The sequence below is a fragment of the Maylandia zebra genome, linkage group LG23 (assembly GCF_041146795.1).
Source record: "Maylandia zebra isolate NMK-2024a linkage group LG23, Mzebra_GT3a, whole genome shotgun sequence".
Classification (NCBI taxonomy): Eukaryota; Metazoa; Chordata; class Actinopteri; order Cichliformes; family Cichlidae; genus Maylandia; species Maylandia zebra.
Genome location: NC_135188.1, coordinates 33,666,224 through 33,683,365, shown reverse-complemented (window position 1 = coordinate 33,683,365; position 17,142 = coordinate 33,666,224). Strand labels below are relative to the sequence as shown.

At 43.9% G+C, this 17,142-nt stretch overlaps 1 protein-coding gene across 3 annotated transcripts in view; it reads left to right on the top strand.

Annotated features, from left to right (window-relative positions):
• Positions 1-17,142, top strand: part of LOC101486397 (vang-like protein 1) — a 71,147-nt gene that overhangs the window by 16,451 nt on the left and 37,554 nt on the right. For all 3 annotated transcript variants that reach the window (XM_004573262.5, XM_076880025.1, XM_004573263.5), the window contains exon 2: positions 12,536-12,814. In XM_004573262.5, the coding sequence (XP_004573319.3) occupies positions 12,744-12,814 (71 nt within the window). In that variant the 5' untranslated portion in view covers positions 12,536-12,743. The remainder of the gene's footprint in view (positions 1-12,535; positions 12,815-17,142) is intronic.

Here is a 17,142-nt window from a genome sequence, read left to right as displayed (position 1 = left end):
CGGTGATGTGGAAGACATCATGCCTCGTCCCTGTACCAAAGACGCCTCGTCCCAGTGGCCCCCAGGATTACAGGCCCGTGGCACTGACCTCCCACATCATGAAGACCCTGGAAAGGCTCATCCTGGACCAGCTGCGACCCATAGTAAGACCACATCTGGATCCCCTTCAGTTCGCTTATCAGCCTCGTCTCGGAACAGAGGACGCCATCATCTACCTGCTCAATCGTGTCTACACCCATCTGGACCAGCCGGCGAGCACTGTGAGGGTCATGTTTTTTTGACTTTTCCAGTGCTTTCAACACCATCAGGCCGACCCTCCTGGGTGATAAGTTAGCAGCGATGCAGGTGGATGCTTCTCTGGTGTCCTGGATTGTTGATTACCTGACAGGAAGACCACAATATGTACGTCTCCCACAGTGTGTGTCTGACAAGGTGATTAGCAACACAGGGGCACCACAGGGGACTGTCCTCTCCCCCTTCCTCTTCACCCTCTACACCACAGACTTCAGCCACTGCACAGAGACCTGCCATCTTCAGAAGTTTTCTGATGACTCTGCGGTGGTTGGATGCATCAGCAGGGATGATGAGACAGAGTACCGGGCTGTGGTCGACTCCTTTGTCACGTGGTGTGAGCAGAATCATCTGCAGCTCAACGTGGCAAAGACCAAGGAACTGATCGTGGACTTCAGGAAGACCAGGAAACACTTGACCCCTGTTTCAATCCAGGGGGTCAGTGTTGACATTGTGGAGGACTATAAATACCTTGGAGTACACATTGACAATAAACTGGACTGGGCTAAAAACACCACAGCACTTTACAGGAAGGGCCAGAGTCGTCTCTATTTTTTGAGGCGACTGAGGTCCTTCAACATCTGCCAGAAAATGCTGAGGATTTTCTATGAGTCTGTGGTGGCCAGTGCGATCCTCTATGCTGTTGCATGCTGGGGGAGCAGGCTGAGGGTCGCAGATGCCAACAGACTTAATAAACTGATCCGTAAGGCCAGCAATGTTGTGGGGATGGAGCTGGACTCCCTCAAGGTGGTGTCGGAGAGGCGGATGCTGTCCAAGATAAAGACAATGTTGGATAACACCTCCCACCCACTCCATGACATGTTGGTCAGTCACAGGAGCTCGTTCAGTGAGAGACTGAGATTACCGAAAAGCACCACTGAACGACACAGGAAATCATTCCTGCCTGTGGCCATCTCCCTGTACAACGCATCCACTTAACACACTGTTTGCTGCTACAACTACACATGTTTCTTTTCCAAAAATTTATTTATAAGTGACTTATGTATGTATGTATGTATGTATATATATGTATATATTGTACTATTCTTAGTTAGCGTATTGTCTGTCTTGTCTTAATGTTGGTTTAAAATGGAGCACTGTAACAAAAAATAATTTCCCCCAGGGATCAATAAAGTATTCTGATTCTGATTCTGATTCTGATAGAGAGATATCGATTTTCCCGTGAGGGTATTATTCACTTAACCAACTTGTTGACGAGGGGGTGCAGGACCACCACCTGTCTTTTTTTGCTCTGCCCTTTCCTTGGTTGCTGTTATAAACAAACAAACAGATTATTTCAGGGTCTCTTTCCAAGAGACGAAAAGCAGTATAAGTGATAAATATTACCATTCTGTAGAATATTCTTATATTTCACTTTTACTTGTTCCCATGTTCTAGTGGGTCCTGTTGTGGCTCTAATGTGAAAGGGGATATAATATAACATATTATAATATAATATAATGTAATATAATATTGGATAATATGGTGTGATATGATAAATCTACCCTACCGCCTACTGGTGTTGGCCAGAGGGGCCGATGGCGCAATATGGCAGCCTGGCTTCTGTCAGTCTGCCCCAGGGCAGCTGTGGCTACAACCGTAGCTGCCTCCACCAGTGTGTGAATGTGAGAGTGAATGAATAGTGGCATTGTAAAGCGCTTTGGGTGCCTTGAAAAGCGCTATATAAATCCACTCCATTATTATTGTTATTATTGAATTACTTACGAGTTTGATTTGTCAGCAACTTTCTGCCAGCCCTCTCTCCTTGCTTTTGCAGCCTTTGCAGTGTTCCCTTGCGTTTTAATTAAACTCTGAAACTCCTGAAATCCCTCACTCAAGAGTTCTTGCTCTGCTGCCGAAAAATACCGAGCGCGCTCCTTCGACATTTTCGCCGACCAATCAAAGGGTTGCCGATCAATGTTTCTACTATCGATGCGTAGCCCCTGTTGGGCCACCCAGTGATCTCACATTACTTCATCCAGCTATACTAATCGTCAACAACAGGTGTGTTCGGGGAACCGGAATAGCGAGCTCAGAGTTAGCGCGATGATTTGGTCTTGGATGTTTCATTTGATCTTGGATGTAGTAAGCGACGTACGAAGCACAGGGCCCAGGGCGATATGGCCAAAAATATTTATCACGATATATATTTGAAAATTTGCGATAACGATATAACCGACGATATAATTGATGCGAGACAAAATACAACTCCACAACATTACTAGCGCAAAAAGACAACCTTCCATTTATTTTCACTTAAACAAGAAGCTGGTTTTTATGTACATTAAAGCTTTATAAAAATGTAACAGTGCAAATGCAAATTCCTTGCTGAAAGTTTAACCAAAAGGCATTTCCAGTAGAAATGGGCTGACACATCCTGAGCATAACCATGTATAATATCCACTGAAGTTAAAAAGAGGTGCTTTGCAACATTAAACTGCAGTGTGCAGTACGTATTTTTCGGACCATAAGGTGCACAGGATTATAAGGCACATTAAGCGAAACAAAGCAGTCAGATAAATCAAACTTTATTAAACTCATTCTTCTTGCTTCCTCCACTTCTGTACCATTGATTCATTAATGTTGAATTCTCTGGCAGCTGCTCTATTCCCATGTTGTTGCAGTATATTAATGACTAACCTCGTATTGTGGATGGATTATCTCAGTTGTTCTCCTGACTGAAGTTTGGTCCGTTTACAGCATCCTGCCATGCGATTGCATTTGTCTCTAACCATGAAGAACCTTCACGTTAACTTTTATAAGTGGAAAAGTGTTAGTGTTCGTCCTCCAGCTTCACTGTTTATGTTATGCTAACATAGCTGTGTCGCTAGCGATCACGTAGCACATCATTATATACCAGCTAGCCCAACTTCAGTAACCCTACAAACGTCACTGCTGTTTAGTTTCCTGTCTTCATTTATGTTGGAAGTGATAGCAGAGCTGTACGTTTGATTTTTTTCAGAAATCTCTCAGTCAGAACATGCAATATCATGCTTAGGTAACTAGCGAAACTAGCGAGCTAACTTCCGCTAGCTTCCTGCTAACTTCTAACTCCGTTAAATGTAATAACTTTTGTTTTCATGGATGCCTGGAAGTTAAACTTTATAGTTACACCTGGTAAAGCAGCAATGCTGATCGTTTTATTAAAGATGAAAGAATTTAGACAGTTTTTAACTCTAAGTGATGCTGCAGTGTTGTTTGACCTGAAGCATACGGAGTTTAGGACCCAGATTACTCCCAGATTTAAGAGCATCTTAGAACGGCCGCTTGCATGTTCTGCAAAAAAATGTGCTTTGTTGTGTATCTGACGGACAAACACCAAACCAGTTCCACATCACGGAAGTTGCACCATTTTTACAAACCAATTCTGGTTCATCTGTTTCACTCAACAATCGGCCATGTGCGTATGAAAACAAAGGCACTGCGCATGCGCGTTTTACTCCCATTCTATCGCGATATTTCATTTTCCTATCGTTGCCTAACATTATACCGGTATTACCGTGAACGGTATAATATGGCCCAGCCCTATAAGCTATATATTTGTTCTCCACTCCACAGAGTTTATAGCTGTTTAATGTCAGGTGTAGGCAGACAGGCTCAGTGTGCAGAGTCAGGCAGAAATTAGATTTAGTCTGATCTACCTGTGTATTTCATCTCCCTCGGAGTAGTGTGTGTGTGTGTGTGTGTGTGTGTGTGTGTGTGTGTGTGTGTGTCCTGCTGCTTTATTATGTGAATGTATTTACAAGCACGCCTCAAGCTGTGACTCACATCTTACTACAGAACTGTGACTTCCATCAAATATGAATTCTGCAAACATTAATCTCCTGCTAAAACCAGACAAAGACCCTGTATATCTCTCAAGCTATCGTCCAATATCCCCTATAAATGTAGGCCTTAAAATAATCTGCAAAGCTCTCTCAAAGAGACTGGAGAAAATAACCCCCCTCTTAATTCATCCTGACCAAACTGGTTTCATAAAAGGTAGGCACTCATCAACAAATACACGTAGATCACTTAATTTGATAGACTACTCATACAGTAAAAACCTTGAAACTACAATATTTTCTTTAGATGCAGAAAAAGCATTTGACAGAGTTAACTGGAAATTTCTATTTGCAACTTTACACAAATTTGGTTTTGGATCCTCTTTCATTAACTGGTTAAAAATATTATACAATTCCCCAACAGCTTGTGTCAAAACAAATGACCAAACATCCTCCAGCTTCTGTCTCCTGAGGGGCACCAGGCAGGGATGCCCACTCTCCCCTTCACTGTTTGCAATTTTTATTGAACCACTAGCAGCAGCAATTAGACAGAATTCAGTAATTACGGGCATAAAATGCAAGAACGTGAAACATAAAATCAGCCTTTATGCGGATGATGTGTTACTTTTCTCCAAAACTCACAAACCAATATCTCTGGGGTGATTGAATTGATAAACTCTTTTGCAAGAATATCAGATTACTCAATTAACTGGTCAAAATCTACAGTCCTTCCGATTAATTGCTCCTTCCATAATTTTTCTTCTACACCACTGCAATTGGAAAAATATTTGGGTATTAATGTTTCTCCCAAGCTTGCAGATCTAACTAAATTAAACCATATCCCACTTTTAAAGAAGGTAGAAGCCGATCTGGCTAGGTGGAAATGTCTACCCATATCAATTTTTATAGCGGTTGCCGCTATAAAAATGATGGTCTTACCAAAAATAAATTATTTATTCTCAAAGATCCCAACTAAACCGCCACAAGATTGGTTCAGATCTCTAGCTTCATACATGTCCAAATTCCTTTGGAAAGATAAACCCCCACGTATAAGCTTAAAAACACTACAAAATAGGGCTGCTCAATTAATCGAATTTTAATCACGATTACGATCTGGGCTTTCAACGATCATTAAAAATGACTGAGCCGATTATTAGCCCCTCCCTCATGCTTTACTCTCGCGCTGCTCCGTGTGGCAAATCGAGCGCACCTCTCTGCATTTTGAACACGCGTCACAACAATTAAGAGGACCCGAGGGATGCTTGGAAAGCTAAGCAGAAGTTATTTGGAGAGGAGAGTGACTGCTGTTGGTTGAAAAGAGGTAAAAAAAAAAAAAAACTTCAGTAGTGTGGAAACATTATGGATTCGCGGAGTCAGACGTGGATCAAGTAGACACAGTGTGTAAACTTTGCTACGGTGTCGTAGCTGCACCACAGAGCAACACTGCAAAGTTCACTAAACATAGATGTTTACATTTTTAATTTATTTCTTATATTGCAAACATTTGCACTGTTATCAGTATTTGCACACTGTTTTATATTATTTTTTAAAGTCATTATTCAATACATTGTTATTGTTAACCCTTTAAAGCCGGTCAGAGCAGCACGCTCCGTTTTGTGTAACTATTTTTAAATCCCTGTAGAACCTGAACCATGTAAGCTAGCGCAATAATTTTTTTGCATATGAAACTTAAATCTTATGCCATCAGCTTGTCCTAAGTCACGGTTTCCTTCCACATATAGCTTTGCAAAAATTGCATAAAAAGCGTTTGCAGGAACAAAAACATAATACTCCAGAAACATGCTTTGCCGATCCGATCAGCTGTTCATAACACTTCCCACATTGAAACAGACGTCACCGCTAACTATCGCATGTCCGCCATTTCCTGCCCGAAACCGGAAGTGACGTCATTTTCGCAGAAAATGTAGTTTTTTACTTGTAGGCCTTAAAAGCCTGTACTGGTGTTTTTATAAGTCATGTTTGACTTTTCTGAATAGTTGCTGGGATGCTTAGAACTCGAATTGCACTGCTGGAAATATTTTATTTTGATGCACATGCTGCTTTCTTTGCAAATTTGCATCATAGGATTGTTTTTCGTTTTTCCTGCAGTATATAAAAATTGCTGTATATCCAAAATAAAACTATGAAGACACTCAAACTAAATTTCCTGTTGTTGTAAACTATTTTTTGTATTTAAAGTTTTGAGGGATAAACCTCTTAAATTTCTCCAAATAGAAATATATGTAAAAAAAAACAAAAACGATTTTCAATTCTTTTGTAGTTTATTGCACTTTTTTGCAATTAATGTAGTTACTATGGACTTAATACATACATATTATGAAAATATGGGCTATAACAGTTGTATTGATGTATAGCAACTTGAAATGCTCCCACAAATGGCACTACAACATGTAAAAACATAATATAAGCTCTGGCAGACTTGGTTCTATGGTAGGTCTTAAAGGGTTAAATAAATATCGTCAAATAATCGAGATCTCAATTTCAGTGAAAATAATCGTGATTATCATTTTTGCCATAATTGAGCAGCCCTACTACAAAATACCAAGGATAAAGGAGGATTAGAACTACCTAACTTTCAGCACTACTTCTTAGCCAACAGGCTTCAGTTTATCTCAGGATGGCTAAAACATACCTTCTTAGATGAACCTTGGCTAGATGTAGAACAAGCACTTTGCAATAATCTAGCGATTTCAGATCTACCATTTATCAGCTCAAACATCCAACGACATGAATGCTTCAAAAGCGTCAACATCAGCTCTTCTCTGACAGCATGGTGGGAGTTTCTAAAATTGATGGAGCCTTCATTAATCCCATGCAAACGTACACCTATCTGGAAAACCCTGACATATTACAAAACAATAATATGATAAACTTTTCAGATTGGAGTAGTAAAGGAATCAAATATTTAGAACATATATCAGAAGGAACAGAATTTATTTCATTTGACAGACTAGTTACACAATATGGGTTCAACAAGAAAAGATTTTTAGAATATCAACAAATTAAATCCATAGTAAAAAATAAATTTAAACCAGGTCAAGTTTAACTACAAACACCACCAAGTGTGGTTCAATTTCTTAATCTTAAAACCCCCAAATTACTTTCCAAAATATACAGAATGCTTTCTAAAACAGATGAATCAATATCACTTCCTATTGCAAAATGGGAAGCGGATTTATCAGTTAACTTAGACCAAAACTTCTGGTCTCAGATTTGCTTAAAAACCTTTCATCTAATTAGAAATCCCAGTCTTCAATTAATTCGATACAAAATACTACATAGAGTGCACTGTACAGGTCATCGGATGTTCAAGATGGGCTTTACGTCTACCAACAACTGCTCACACTGCCAAACCAACTCACCGGACAATTATATCCACGCTCTTTGGTTCTGTCCACCAGTTCAGACGTTTTGGCGCGAGATATGTGAGGACTTATCAAAGTGTCTGAAATGTAACATTCCAACTTCCCCTTTAGTGTGTTTGTTGGGCAGCTTAGATAATGTCACTACAGAAAAGAATATAGCCCATATGGTTTTCACTGCCCTATGCATAGCCAAGAAAACAGTCCTCATGAACTGGAAAAATAAAACTAATCTTAATTCTAACCAATATAGAAATCTATTATCTATTAGATTACATTAGTCTTGATACAGCCTCTGCCACCACATCAGATCAATTGCTCTGGGCTCCTTTGATCAGCTCCATCACCTAGTGGGGGTGGGGGGTCATAGTTTAGTCCCATCTTCGCTGTTGTGATTGGTTGGGGGTAGAGATAGGCTTAGGGCGTCGGGGGGTTCCCCAAGAACATCTTCCTTGGAGGGCTCAACCCGGGGTAGCGGTCATGGCCTATTAAGGGCTCTGTTGGCTCTTAGGTGACGGTTTCCTCGTGGCTGCGTGCAGCGGGGCTAGGGGAGGGTCTGTGCTGACGGACGTGGGTTACTGACCTGGTAGCCTGGCTGCCCTTCGGTGGGCCCGGACGGGCGTGAGGTTCTGGGGGCGCTCCGTCTCTGGGCTGGGGCTCTGGCTGGGCCTCGGGGGCTTGGGTCCTGGTTGGTGTGTTGTGGGTGGGTGTATGGGGGCCCAGTCCTGGCGCAGGGTGCTGCCGGTGCATCGAGCCACCTGGGGGGCTCTTCAACTGGTGGGGGAGGTTATTACATCTTGCAGGAGCTCTCCTCTCTTCAGGAACTCACTCTGCAGGAGGGGGAGATATAGGAGAAGTGGAGGAAGATCTCAGCCTGGGCGTCTATTGTCTTGTATAGTCTGGAAGATGAGTGGATGACGGGGTGGGTGCAGTTTTCTCTGAGGTGGGGTTGGGTAGGCTGTCCCGGGCTCTGTGGGGCCGGGCGGCGCTGCTGTACTGGGCCCCAGTCCAGATGGGCCTGGGCCCCCTTTCCCTGGCAGGTTGCAGAGTATGGGGGTGCCTACTGGGGTCAGCAGGTGAGCTGGCCCCAGGGAGGGGTCACCTGCCCCTCCCTTCCTTCCCTCCCCATCTCCAGCTGCCTCCCTCTTCCTGCTCCACCACAATCACCCACACATGCAGGGCCTTGGGGTAAAGATGTATCACCAGAGTGCAGGGGAGGCATCCCCCCCTTCTGTCCCCTTCTGGCTTCTTGTGCCTCAATTTTATCTCACAACTTAGACATTCACATTACTCACGCTCTCATAACACATACATATAGGATCTTGGGGGTGGGCACGCTACACGCAATCCAAAAGACCATCAGGGTGTACAACCTCACCCCTGGCGTCGTTGCCCACCTCTCAAACCCTCCTGGGTTTTAAAGGCACCTTAGAACACACATGCATCAACACCATATATGAGTGGGCGGAGGGAGGTTTGGAGTCTTCACACACCCCCGTTCTCTGCGGCCTGTTGGAGCGGGGGTCTGGAATGTGGGGCCTCCCTGCTGCTGCGGAATCGGAGCGGTCTGCTTCTCCCCACCCCAGGGAAAAGGGTAGCACCACCTGGGTCTGGGTGCAGTTTACCCTCCAGGGGCAAGGGTACCTAGACCCGGGGCTTGGAGTACGCTTGGGGAGTGTGATTGTGTGTACAGTGTCTCTCTATGTCTGTCTCCATGTTGGGTGAGTGTTGAGTAATTGCATATGAGAGATGAGGGTGGGAATGGATGTTTGTATCTGTGTGTGCCTGTTTGTCTGTGTCCATATGTCAGGTCGGGTATCAGATGCCACCTCTCTGGGGACATCCCAGGTCCTCCAAGGTATGGAGGCCTATCTCCCCCACCACTTCCCCTACCAGTGGCAGACGCCCTCAGACATCGGTGCGTTGGTGGTTCTTTGTGTCCGGGGATGGGCGTCTAGGTACACACCGGCTCACCCCTTGGTGGCTGCTTATCGGGGCCTGGAGCCTGGGGCTTGCTCGGGCCACTTCGGGGGTGGGGTGCCCTTGGCCTCTCGGCCTGGGGCTCGGTCACTCTGGCACAGCTGGCTGCCGACAGAGCTCACGGGCACGTCACTGCAAGCCCTTCTAGCTTCTGCTCGGCGGCTGCTGAGTGACCCCTCATCTGGGGCTCTCCTCAGCTCTTTCCGGGATAGTGGCGCAGCTGCCCCTCTGTTGGTCTTCCTTGGTCTCTTGTGTTCTGAGGGCCTCTGGATGTCTGGAGTTTTGATCTCCTCCATACTTGCTTCATGCCCTGGTGGACGGGGCTGTAGCTCCCCAAACCCTCTAGCAGATCATTACACGAAGGAACCTTTTAAAAACAAGCGCGTTCATGCTCACAGTTGTACACACGGGTGCTCACACACACAAACTACACCCTTTTTGGCTCCTACCTCAAAGCACACTGTGCGCTGTCGATCTTATGTGCTGCACAATAATGTTTAATATTTAGTATTTACAGTTATATTCCCATATATCATCGTGATGTTGTTTATTCTATTGCTCTCGTTTTCTTCTGCTTGTTTTCTTTTTTCATTCTCAACAGGTGAAATTACAAAAGTATTTACTGTTATCTATTGTTAGCTAGTTTATTGTGATGGTGTTGTTTTTATTATGTTGCTCTTTGTTGTTTGTTTTCCCTTCTGGTTTTTTATCTCCGTACAGGTGATCCAGGTGTTTTGTTTTTCTTTCTTTTTTCTTCCCCCCTTTTTCACCATCTCTTCTCCCCTCTATTTTTCTTTCTCTCCCTCTCTTTCTTTCATTCTTTCTCACTGTCCTATCCCCCAGTCATGTCTGTCCCGTCTTTAAAAAACGAAAATAAAATAAATACATAATTATAATAAAGGTCAATCAAATGGACCAATAAGGCAAGGCCATGATGATCCACTTGATAAAGTAAATCCACTTGGCATCTTTCTTGGCCTTCAGACAACAATTCTGATGGCTAAAGATCCAAACGGGACAGGCAAAAAAAAAAAAAAGAACTGTGCTTTTAATCTGACTCTGAGCCAAATGTATCTCACTCTCCACACCTGTGAATACAAACTCTAACCATTCCAATAAAAGGCGTCTTATATTCCCCGTAATGAATCCTTCAAACCTTCTACCTGCTCCGGTATATGATTTTAATCTATTGTTTTTTGTTGTCATTTTGCTTTTTTAAAGTGCTGGAGCATTTTTAGAGCTATGTGATCTTCTTGAGGAAGATTACCCAGTGAAATTCTGAGAATTATAATTGATGCAATCACTGTTTTGTTGAGGGCTTTGGATAAAGGCATCAATATACCTGAACAATGTTTGTATATACATCCACCCATCCATCCATCCATCTTCTACCACTAATCCAGGTTACAGTGTCAGCAGAGACCTTACTGCCCTCTCCCTGACCACCTCATCCAGCTCGGGACACTTGGGCCAAGCAATATCACCTCTCCAGCAGGTCCTGGATCTGACTTGGGGCCTTTTCCCTGTAGGACATGATTGGAATACCTCACAAAGAAGGCATCCAGGAGGCTTGCTAGTCATATATCCAAACTTTCTCAGCTGGCTCCTTTTAATGTAGGGGAGTAGCAGCTTTACTCTGAGACCCTTGTGGCTAGCAGAACTTCTCGTCCTTTCTCTAAGGGAGAGCCTTAGAGATAGCCCAGGCACCCGTTGGAGGAAACTCATGTCTGCTGCATGTATCCATGGTCTCATTCTTTTGGTCACTAAACAAAGCTCATGATGGATGTACTTCGACTGCTTTGCTTTCACATTCACGATTACCATTACAGACCAATACAGTGTCTGCATCCTGCATCACTGCAGAAGCAGAACCAGCCCATCTGTTACTCTCTACTGGACCCTTTTCCAGATGAGACACTTTTCAGTTTCAGTTTCACAGTTTCAAAAAAAAAATTCCATTGCTATTGTTTGACCATTTTCTTTTTTTTATATTATATCAGGATAATCCCCATTACCACAACACAACCCATTACCACCCTACAACCTTTCCCATGCATTCCTACTAGTTAAAGCCACACTTGTTGACTTCTTCATTAGGTATGCCTGTGCAATCTAGTTCAAGCAGGATAAATTATAATTGTACTTTATATTTATTATTAAATCCACACTGAGGGCACTTGGTTGAGCTGGTGAGGCATATACTATAAGGCTGCAAGGGCCTGAGTTCACTTCCTAATAGTCTAATCCTGGGTTGACACAATTGTAACAGGAGCCGAATTTGTGTTTGTAGCATCCAGCTATTGAAGCAGAGGAAATACCAGGACAAAGGGGGTCTTGCATATGAATCCAGGATCCATATATGAGACTCCAAATCTCAGAGTTCTCAGTGACCTCGACCTCAAGGTGGTCAGGTTTTCTTGTAAATGAGGTAACTCATTAAGCAAGTCCTGTAGGAGTTAACTTAAAAGGCTAAGGGGTAGCACTGGGGGCCACCAGTATTTTTGACAGTTTTTCTCAAGCCAGGATTTTACAGATATCTACAGACATGTAGGTGAAACTGCTGTTTGTGTGAATTTCCTGTGCTATCACAGCTCTTTGAGACTCACTTCCAAACTGGCAACACCTCATTCTCATTTTGACGTCTCCTTCGAAAATAAGCCTTATCTCTATGGCACTCTTTCTGTATTCATCACGGAGCTTGTCAGTGCCGGGCATAAATTGTTTACTGTGTGTCACAGACTTAAGGCTGCTTCAGAACAACAGTCGCCAGTCTAATGGGAATAGGAGCAAATTGCTGTTTCGGGATAGCGGCGTTTCTTTTATCTGGAATGCTCAGTTGAAGTGTAACCTCTTGGGAACTGCCTTTTATGGGAAGTGTTGTCACTGTGCAGGTTTGGAGCTAGGAGGCAGTGATTGTCATGCAGCTGCAGATAAACGTCGGCACGCTGAGCATTTATGCACTAGAGGAAAATAGATGTGGCGAAAAAGCTTGTGACTTGAATGCTTGATTTGGGTTTTCGTCTCTATCGCCAATAGATGTGGACAGGTTTTCCAGAGACTTAACATTTTGAATTTAAATTTTCCTGTCTCCCCCTGTCCCCTCCTTCCACTCTGCAGGTTAATGTTTCCTTACCGGGCGCCCCCAGGGTCGCTTTCAAGCCTGACTGCTGATAGCTGACACCTCTGTCATCCTCCTGAGCGATCTAATCGATCACCTCTAGCTCGACAAGACAGCACACCAGGTTCTGCTTCGTTCTGCTGGCGGTTGAGTAGAGCAGGCTCTGTGTTGCCCTGAGCCCAGCTATCTCAGCAGGACTGCATCACCATGGATACAGAGTCCACCTACTCGGGATATTCCTACTACTCGGGGCGCTCCCGGGGATCCCACAGACATGGGTAAGTCCTGCCAGTTGGTTATTACGGTTTTTCCTGACTCTGGTTTACGTGAAGTGTTGGTGTGGGCTGCAGGATTTCCCTCAGTAAAACATGCCTGAGCTGGTGCCTATTATGTGAAGTTGAAGTGATAGTGGATGTGATACGATTACTACTGGTTGGTTAGTAGATATAGATGTAGTAGATGTTAACAGCAAAATCAGTTTTTAGGAGATGGATAGAAGAAGCAAGGATTTTTACAGATGTCTTGGAGAGGACGGTATTACTACTTTGTCCCTGTTGGAGCCTCTGGGGGCTCAGTAAATCAGTGGATCTGTTGTACTTTCCTTTTGTGATTTTCTTTCTGACTCTGAGCATTTGTTTTCCTGTCCAGTTCTGTGTCTTTGTCCACCTCCGTAGTGTCACCTTTTGTGTATCTGTGTCTGTCCCTCTGGCCAAACATGTGTGGAGCCCACAGCTCCTGGAGGCGCATTAGTCTGTCAGCAGCCAAATGACTGTGGTTGACAGGCCTCAGGAAGGCAGCAGGAGACAGGTGCTGAAGAGGCCTGACTGACTGGCTCAGCGGATACATTGAGACTCAGAGAGGAGATGAGAGTAGAGAACTGGAGAACAGGATCCTGTTCCATAACAGCCCCTCCCAGGTCAATGACAGTCCCCTCCAGCTTGTTTGCCATATATCTTTTGGAGTACTTGTGCCTGCCTTTCCCACTCTAGCTGCCACCTGTTGCTGTTTAAGGGATTTGTCATGCTGTCTGCAACTTTCTGCCTCTGTCCTCTTCACACTGCACCCCCCTCAGCCCTGCCCTCCTTATCTCTTTCCTTTCATTCTCCTCATCATTAAACATTTTGCTCCCATGTGGCCAATCGTGATATGAAGGCAGCAGCTGCCCCCGCTCTCTGTGATCACCCTTCTTCCCTTTTCTCCTCCCATTTTTTAAATGTAGTCAATGCTGCTCTTTGAGGATGAGAAAGCGCAGGGATATCACTCGCTCCCTGGTCGTCTGCATTCCCCAGGGCACCAATGTGTCCTTGTAGCTCAAAGTTAAACTGAGCAAAAGTGCTCTCACTTAGCATGGAATCAAAGACAGTGGGGAGAGGTCAGTGCTTAGGAAAGTGGTGGAGACCTGTGTTCTCCTATTTCTTTTGCTGCACTCTTTCAAGTGAGTGACAGCAAATTGGAAAGAGACATATGGGCATCCCTGCCAGGCGCCATTCCGCTCCCTGCTCCTCCGGTCCTACCGTGACTGTGCCAAAGCCACCGGCTGGCCTCTAATTTAATGTAGAAAAAACTAAATTGTTGCCTTTGAAACCCCTTGCTGTTCTCGCGGGAAGGTAATCTTTTTACACCAAGGGGTGCCATGCGTGAAGCTGCTTCGGATCGCTGTCGTCTAATTACCCTGATGCCAGGAACAGATGCAAGCATGTGGGAGTGGGCTCACTACTTGTGTGCATACAACCATAGAAATAACAGATAAGAACAATATCCTTATATATGGGTACATGTGTGTAATTTGCTAGGACATGATAGAAGAATGGGATTTGCTTAGAGTCTGAGTAACAGAAGTTGCAGGATTTTTGGAGTTTTTTCCCCCCTCATTGGTAAATGGTAAATGGCCTGTATTTGTATAGCTAGTCCCGCCTAGGGACCCCAAAGCGCTTTACACACCCAGTCATCCACCCATTCATACACTGGTGGAAGCAAGCTACAGTTGTAGCCACAGCTGCCCTGGGACAGACTGACAGAAGCAAGGCTGCCATATCGCGCCATCTGCCCTTCTGGCCAACACCAGTAGGCGGCAGGTGAAGTGTCTTGCCCAAGGACACAACGACCGAGACTGTCTGAGCCGGGGCTCGAACCGGCAACCTTCCGATTACAAGGCGAACTCCCAACTCTTGAGCCATGATCGCCCTCATTTCTGGCTTTTTACCCCTTCCTGTTGCAAGACATCTTCTATTGGTGTTGTCAACAATACATTCCCCTGTCCCTCCAATAATTGCAGCAGCAGATCTGTCTGCAGATCTGCTGTTGCCATGTTTTTGGCACAAAAACATGCTGAAGACACCAATTTCTTACTTGCTTTTAGTTAATTAGTGTATTTCTGTATTTAGAGCATGACATTAGCAGTGAAACAACCAAATTATGCACATGCACAGGTTTAGCTATCCAAAGCTTTGCTTTGCTTCTCTCTCCCCAACCGGTTGCAGCAGATGGCCCCGCCTCTCCCTGAGCCTGGTTCTGCCCGCGATTTCTTCCTGTTAAAAGGGAGTTTTTCCTTCCCACTGTTGCCAAAGTGCTTGTTTGTTGGGGTTTGCTCTGTATTATTGTTGGGACTTTACCTTGCAATGTAACTTGTGATTTGGGGCTATATAAATAAAACTAAACTGAGATGAATTGAACGTGTTTGTAGATTGCAGTACTTGAATCACCATTTTTCCAACAGGTGCAATCCATAATAATTGCTACTCAAAATAGGCTGCTTCTAAGTAAATCCTAACAATTTGTGTTTTTACCTGCAAATATAATAATTGCAGCTGCCCTAAAGAGCTTCTCCTCTCATACTTTCAGAGCGTGGAGTTTTGATGCAGAGCTAATTTAACTTTCTTCAGTTTTGCTCTCAGAACTTCTCCAGAGCTAGGCTCCTTCACTTATTCAATTTTAAGCATTTAAATGACTATAGACTTGCAAATCACATATTAGCAGCTGTTCATGTGTAAAATTGGTTCTTTTGATTGGTTCTTTTGCTGTAACTCCAATTACAGAGCAGCACCCAGTATTCACACAGGACAGAGTCACTTCAACTAATATTAAGTCATAGTTTTAATACCATTCAAAGGTTCCTGCATGATATTATTCTTAAAGTAGAGCGGTTTACTTTTTGTTTCAACTGGAAGGTTAAGATTGGATCAGAGAAACACAAAGACTTATCTCACTTAGTGCCCATTCAGCTCAGGTTTAGACAGCATAGCAGAGGCTTCTTGTGACTCATTACCTTGTCGATTAAACAGGAGGCCAACAATCTTCAGAATCATCTAATGGTAAGCTTATGGTTAAGTAATATAGCTACCAAGAAGCTTAATGAATTCAGGCGTGTCTAGGCAACAATATGTTGATCTGAGCACCATGTACTGTCTTTTTTTATAGCTGAGAACTAAAAAAAAAAAGAGAGATTTCAGCAGACAGACTTTTGCTCTGTTTTTACACTGTGTTAAAACTCACAGATAATAAATAGGTGTAGATTCAGATGCTGAATACCTTATATTCCCCCCCCTCTCATAAGGAATTAACAAGGGGTTGCTAAAGAATCAGACCTGCAATCAGGATTGAGAAAGGCATCAATGTTCATCCTTTCTCACTGTTTTGTTTGGGTTGTTTGACCCCCAATAAACTGACCTCAAAGTCTGGGCTTTATTTCCCAACTAAGACATGTTCAAAGGGAATTTGAGACTATGGATATGCCCGTAAACGTTTTTCCGAGGCTTTCTTGACCTTTTAAGCTGCTGTGAAAACATCAGATCAAGTATTTATATGGTATCAGTTCACAACAACTGCCTCAAGGTGATTCATGTAAGATAAAGACTGTACAGTATTAGAGAGAGAGAGAACTCTTACAATTAGATGATTCCTATAAACAAGCGCTCGGTGATTGTGGAATGGAAAAACTTCCTGAAAGATTTCAGGAAGGAGGTAGGGGCAGCTACAAACCATGACCAGTTGCGGTCACAATTAGCTGGAAAACCTTGTTTCCCATGGGGATTTTGGTCATCATTAGTTCTTTGGAAATGAAGTTTCTGGGACTTGTGTGTCAGTTTGAATGAAAATCCAAGTTCACGTAAGACAGAGTGGTGATTGTTTGCTCACACCACTGCTAGCTCAGTGTGTGATGTGCTGGTTTGGACTTGTGTCACCATTGTCGCTGTTGGTGGTGGCTGATCTGGACACTAGTGCTTTGGCTCAGATTGCTGTGTTGACACAAAGCTCTGTGCCGCACAGGTGTGTGGGTTACTCTGCCAGCCAAAGAGAGGACAAATTGGTCCACAGACAGTTTGGCATGCCACCCTAGTTGGCTGTACTTTTTCACTAGCCTCTGTGTGAGGTGGAGAACACACTCGTCCTCAGGTGTTGGAGGGAAATACTGCTTCCAGAGACAAACTGGCAGGACTCTGCCTCATCCATTGTCAGTTTTCCAAAAAGCCACACCCATTTCAGGGATACACGCTGCAAGTCAAATCCCATTAATCAAATCATAGCAGCACAATTTTGGAATATCAGTGAGCCAGCTGCATGCTAATGAGGCAGGAAGAGGATGTGGTAAGAGAGACAAAGGGGGAGG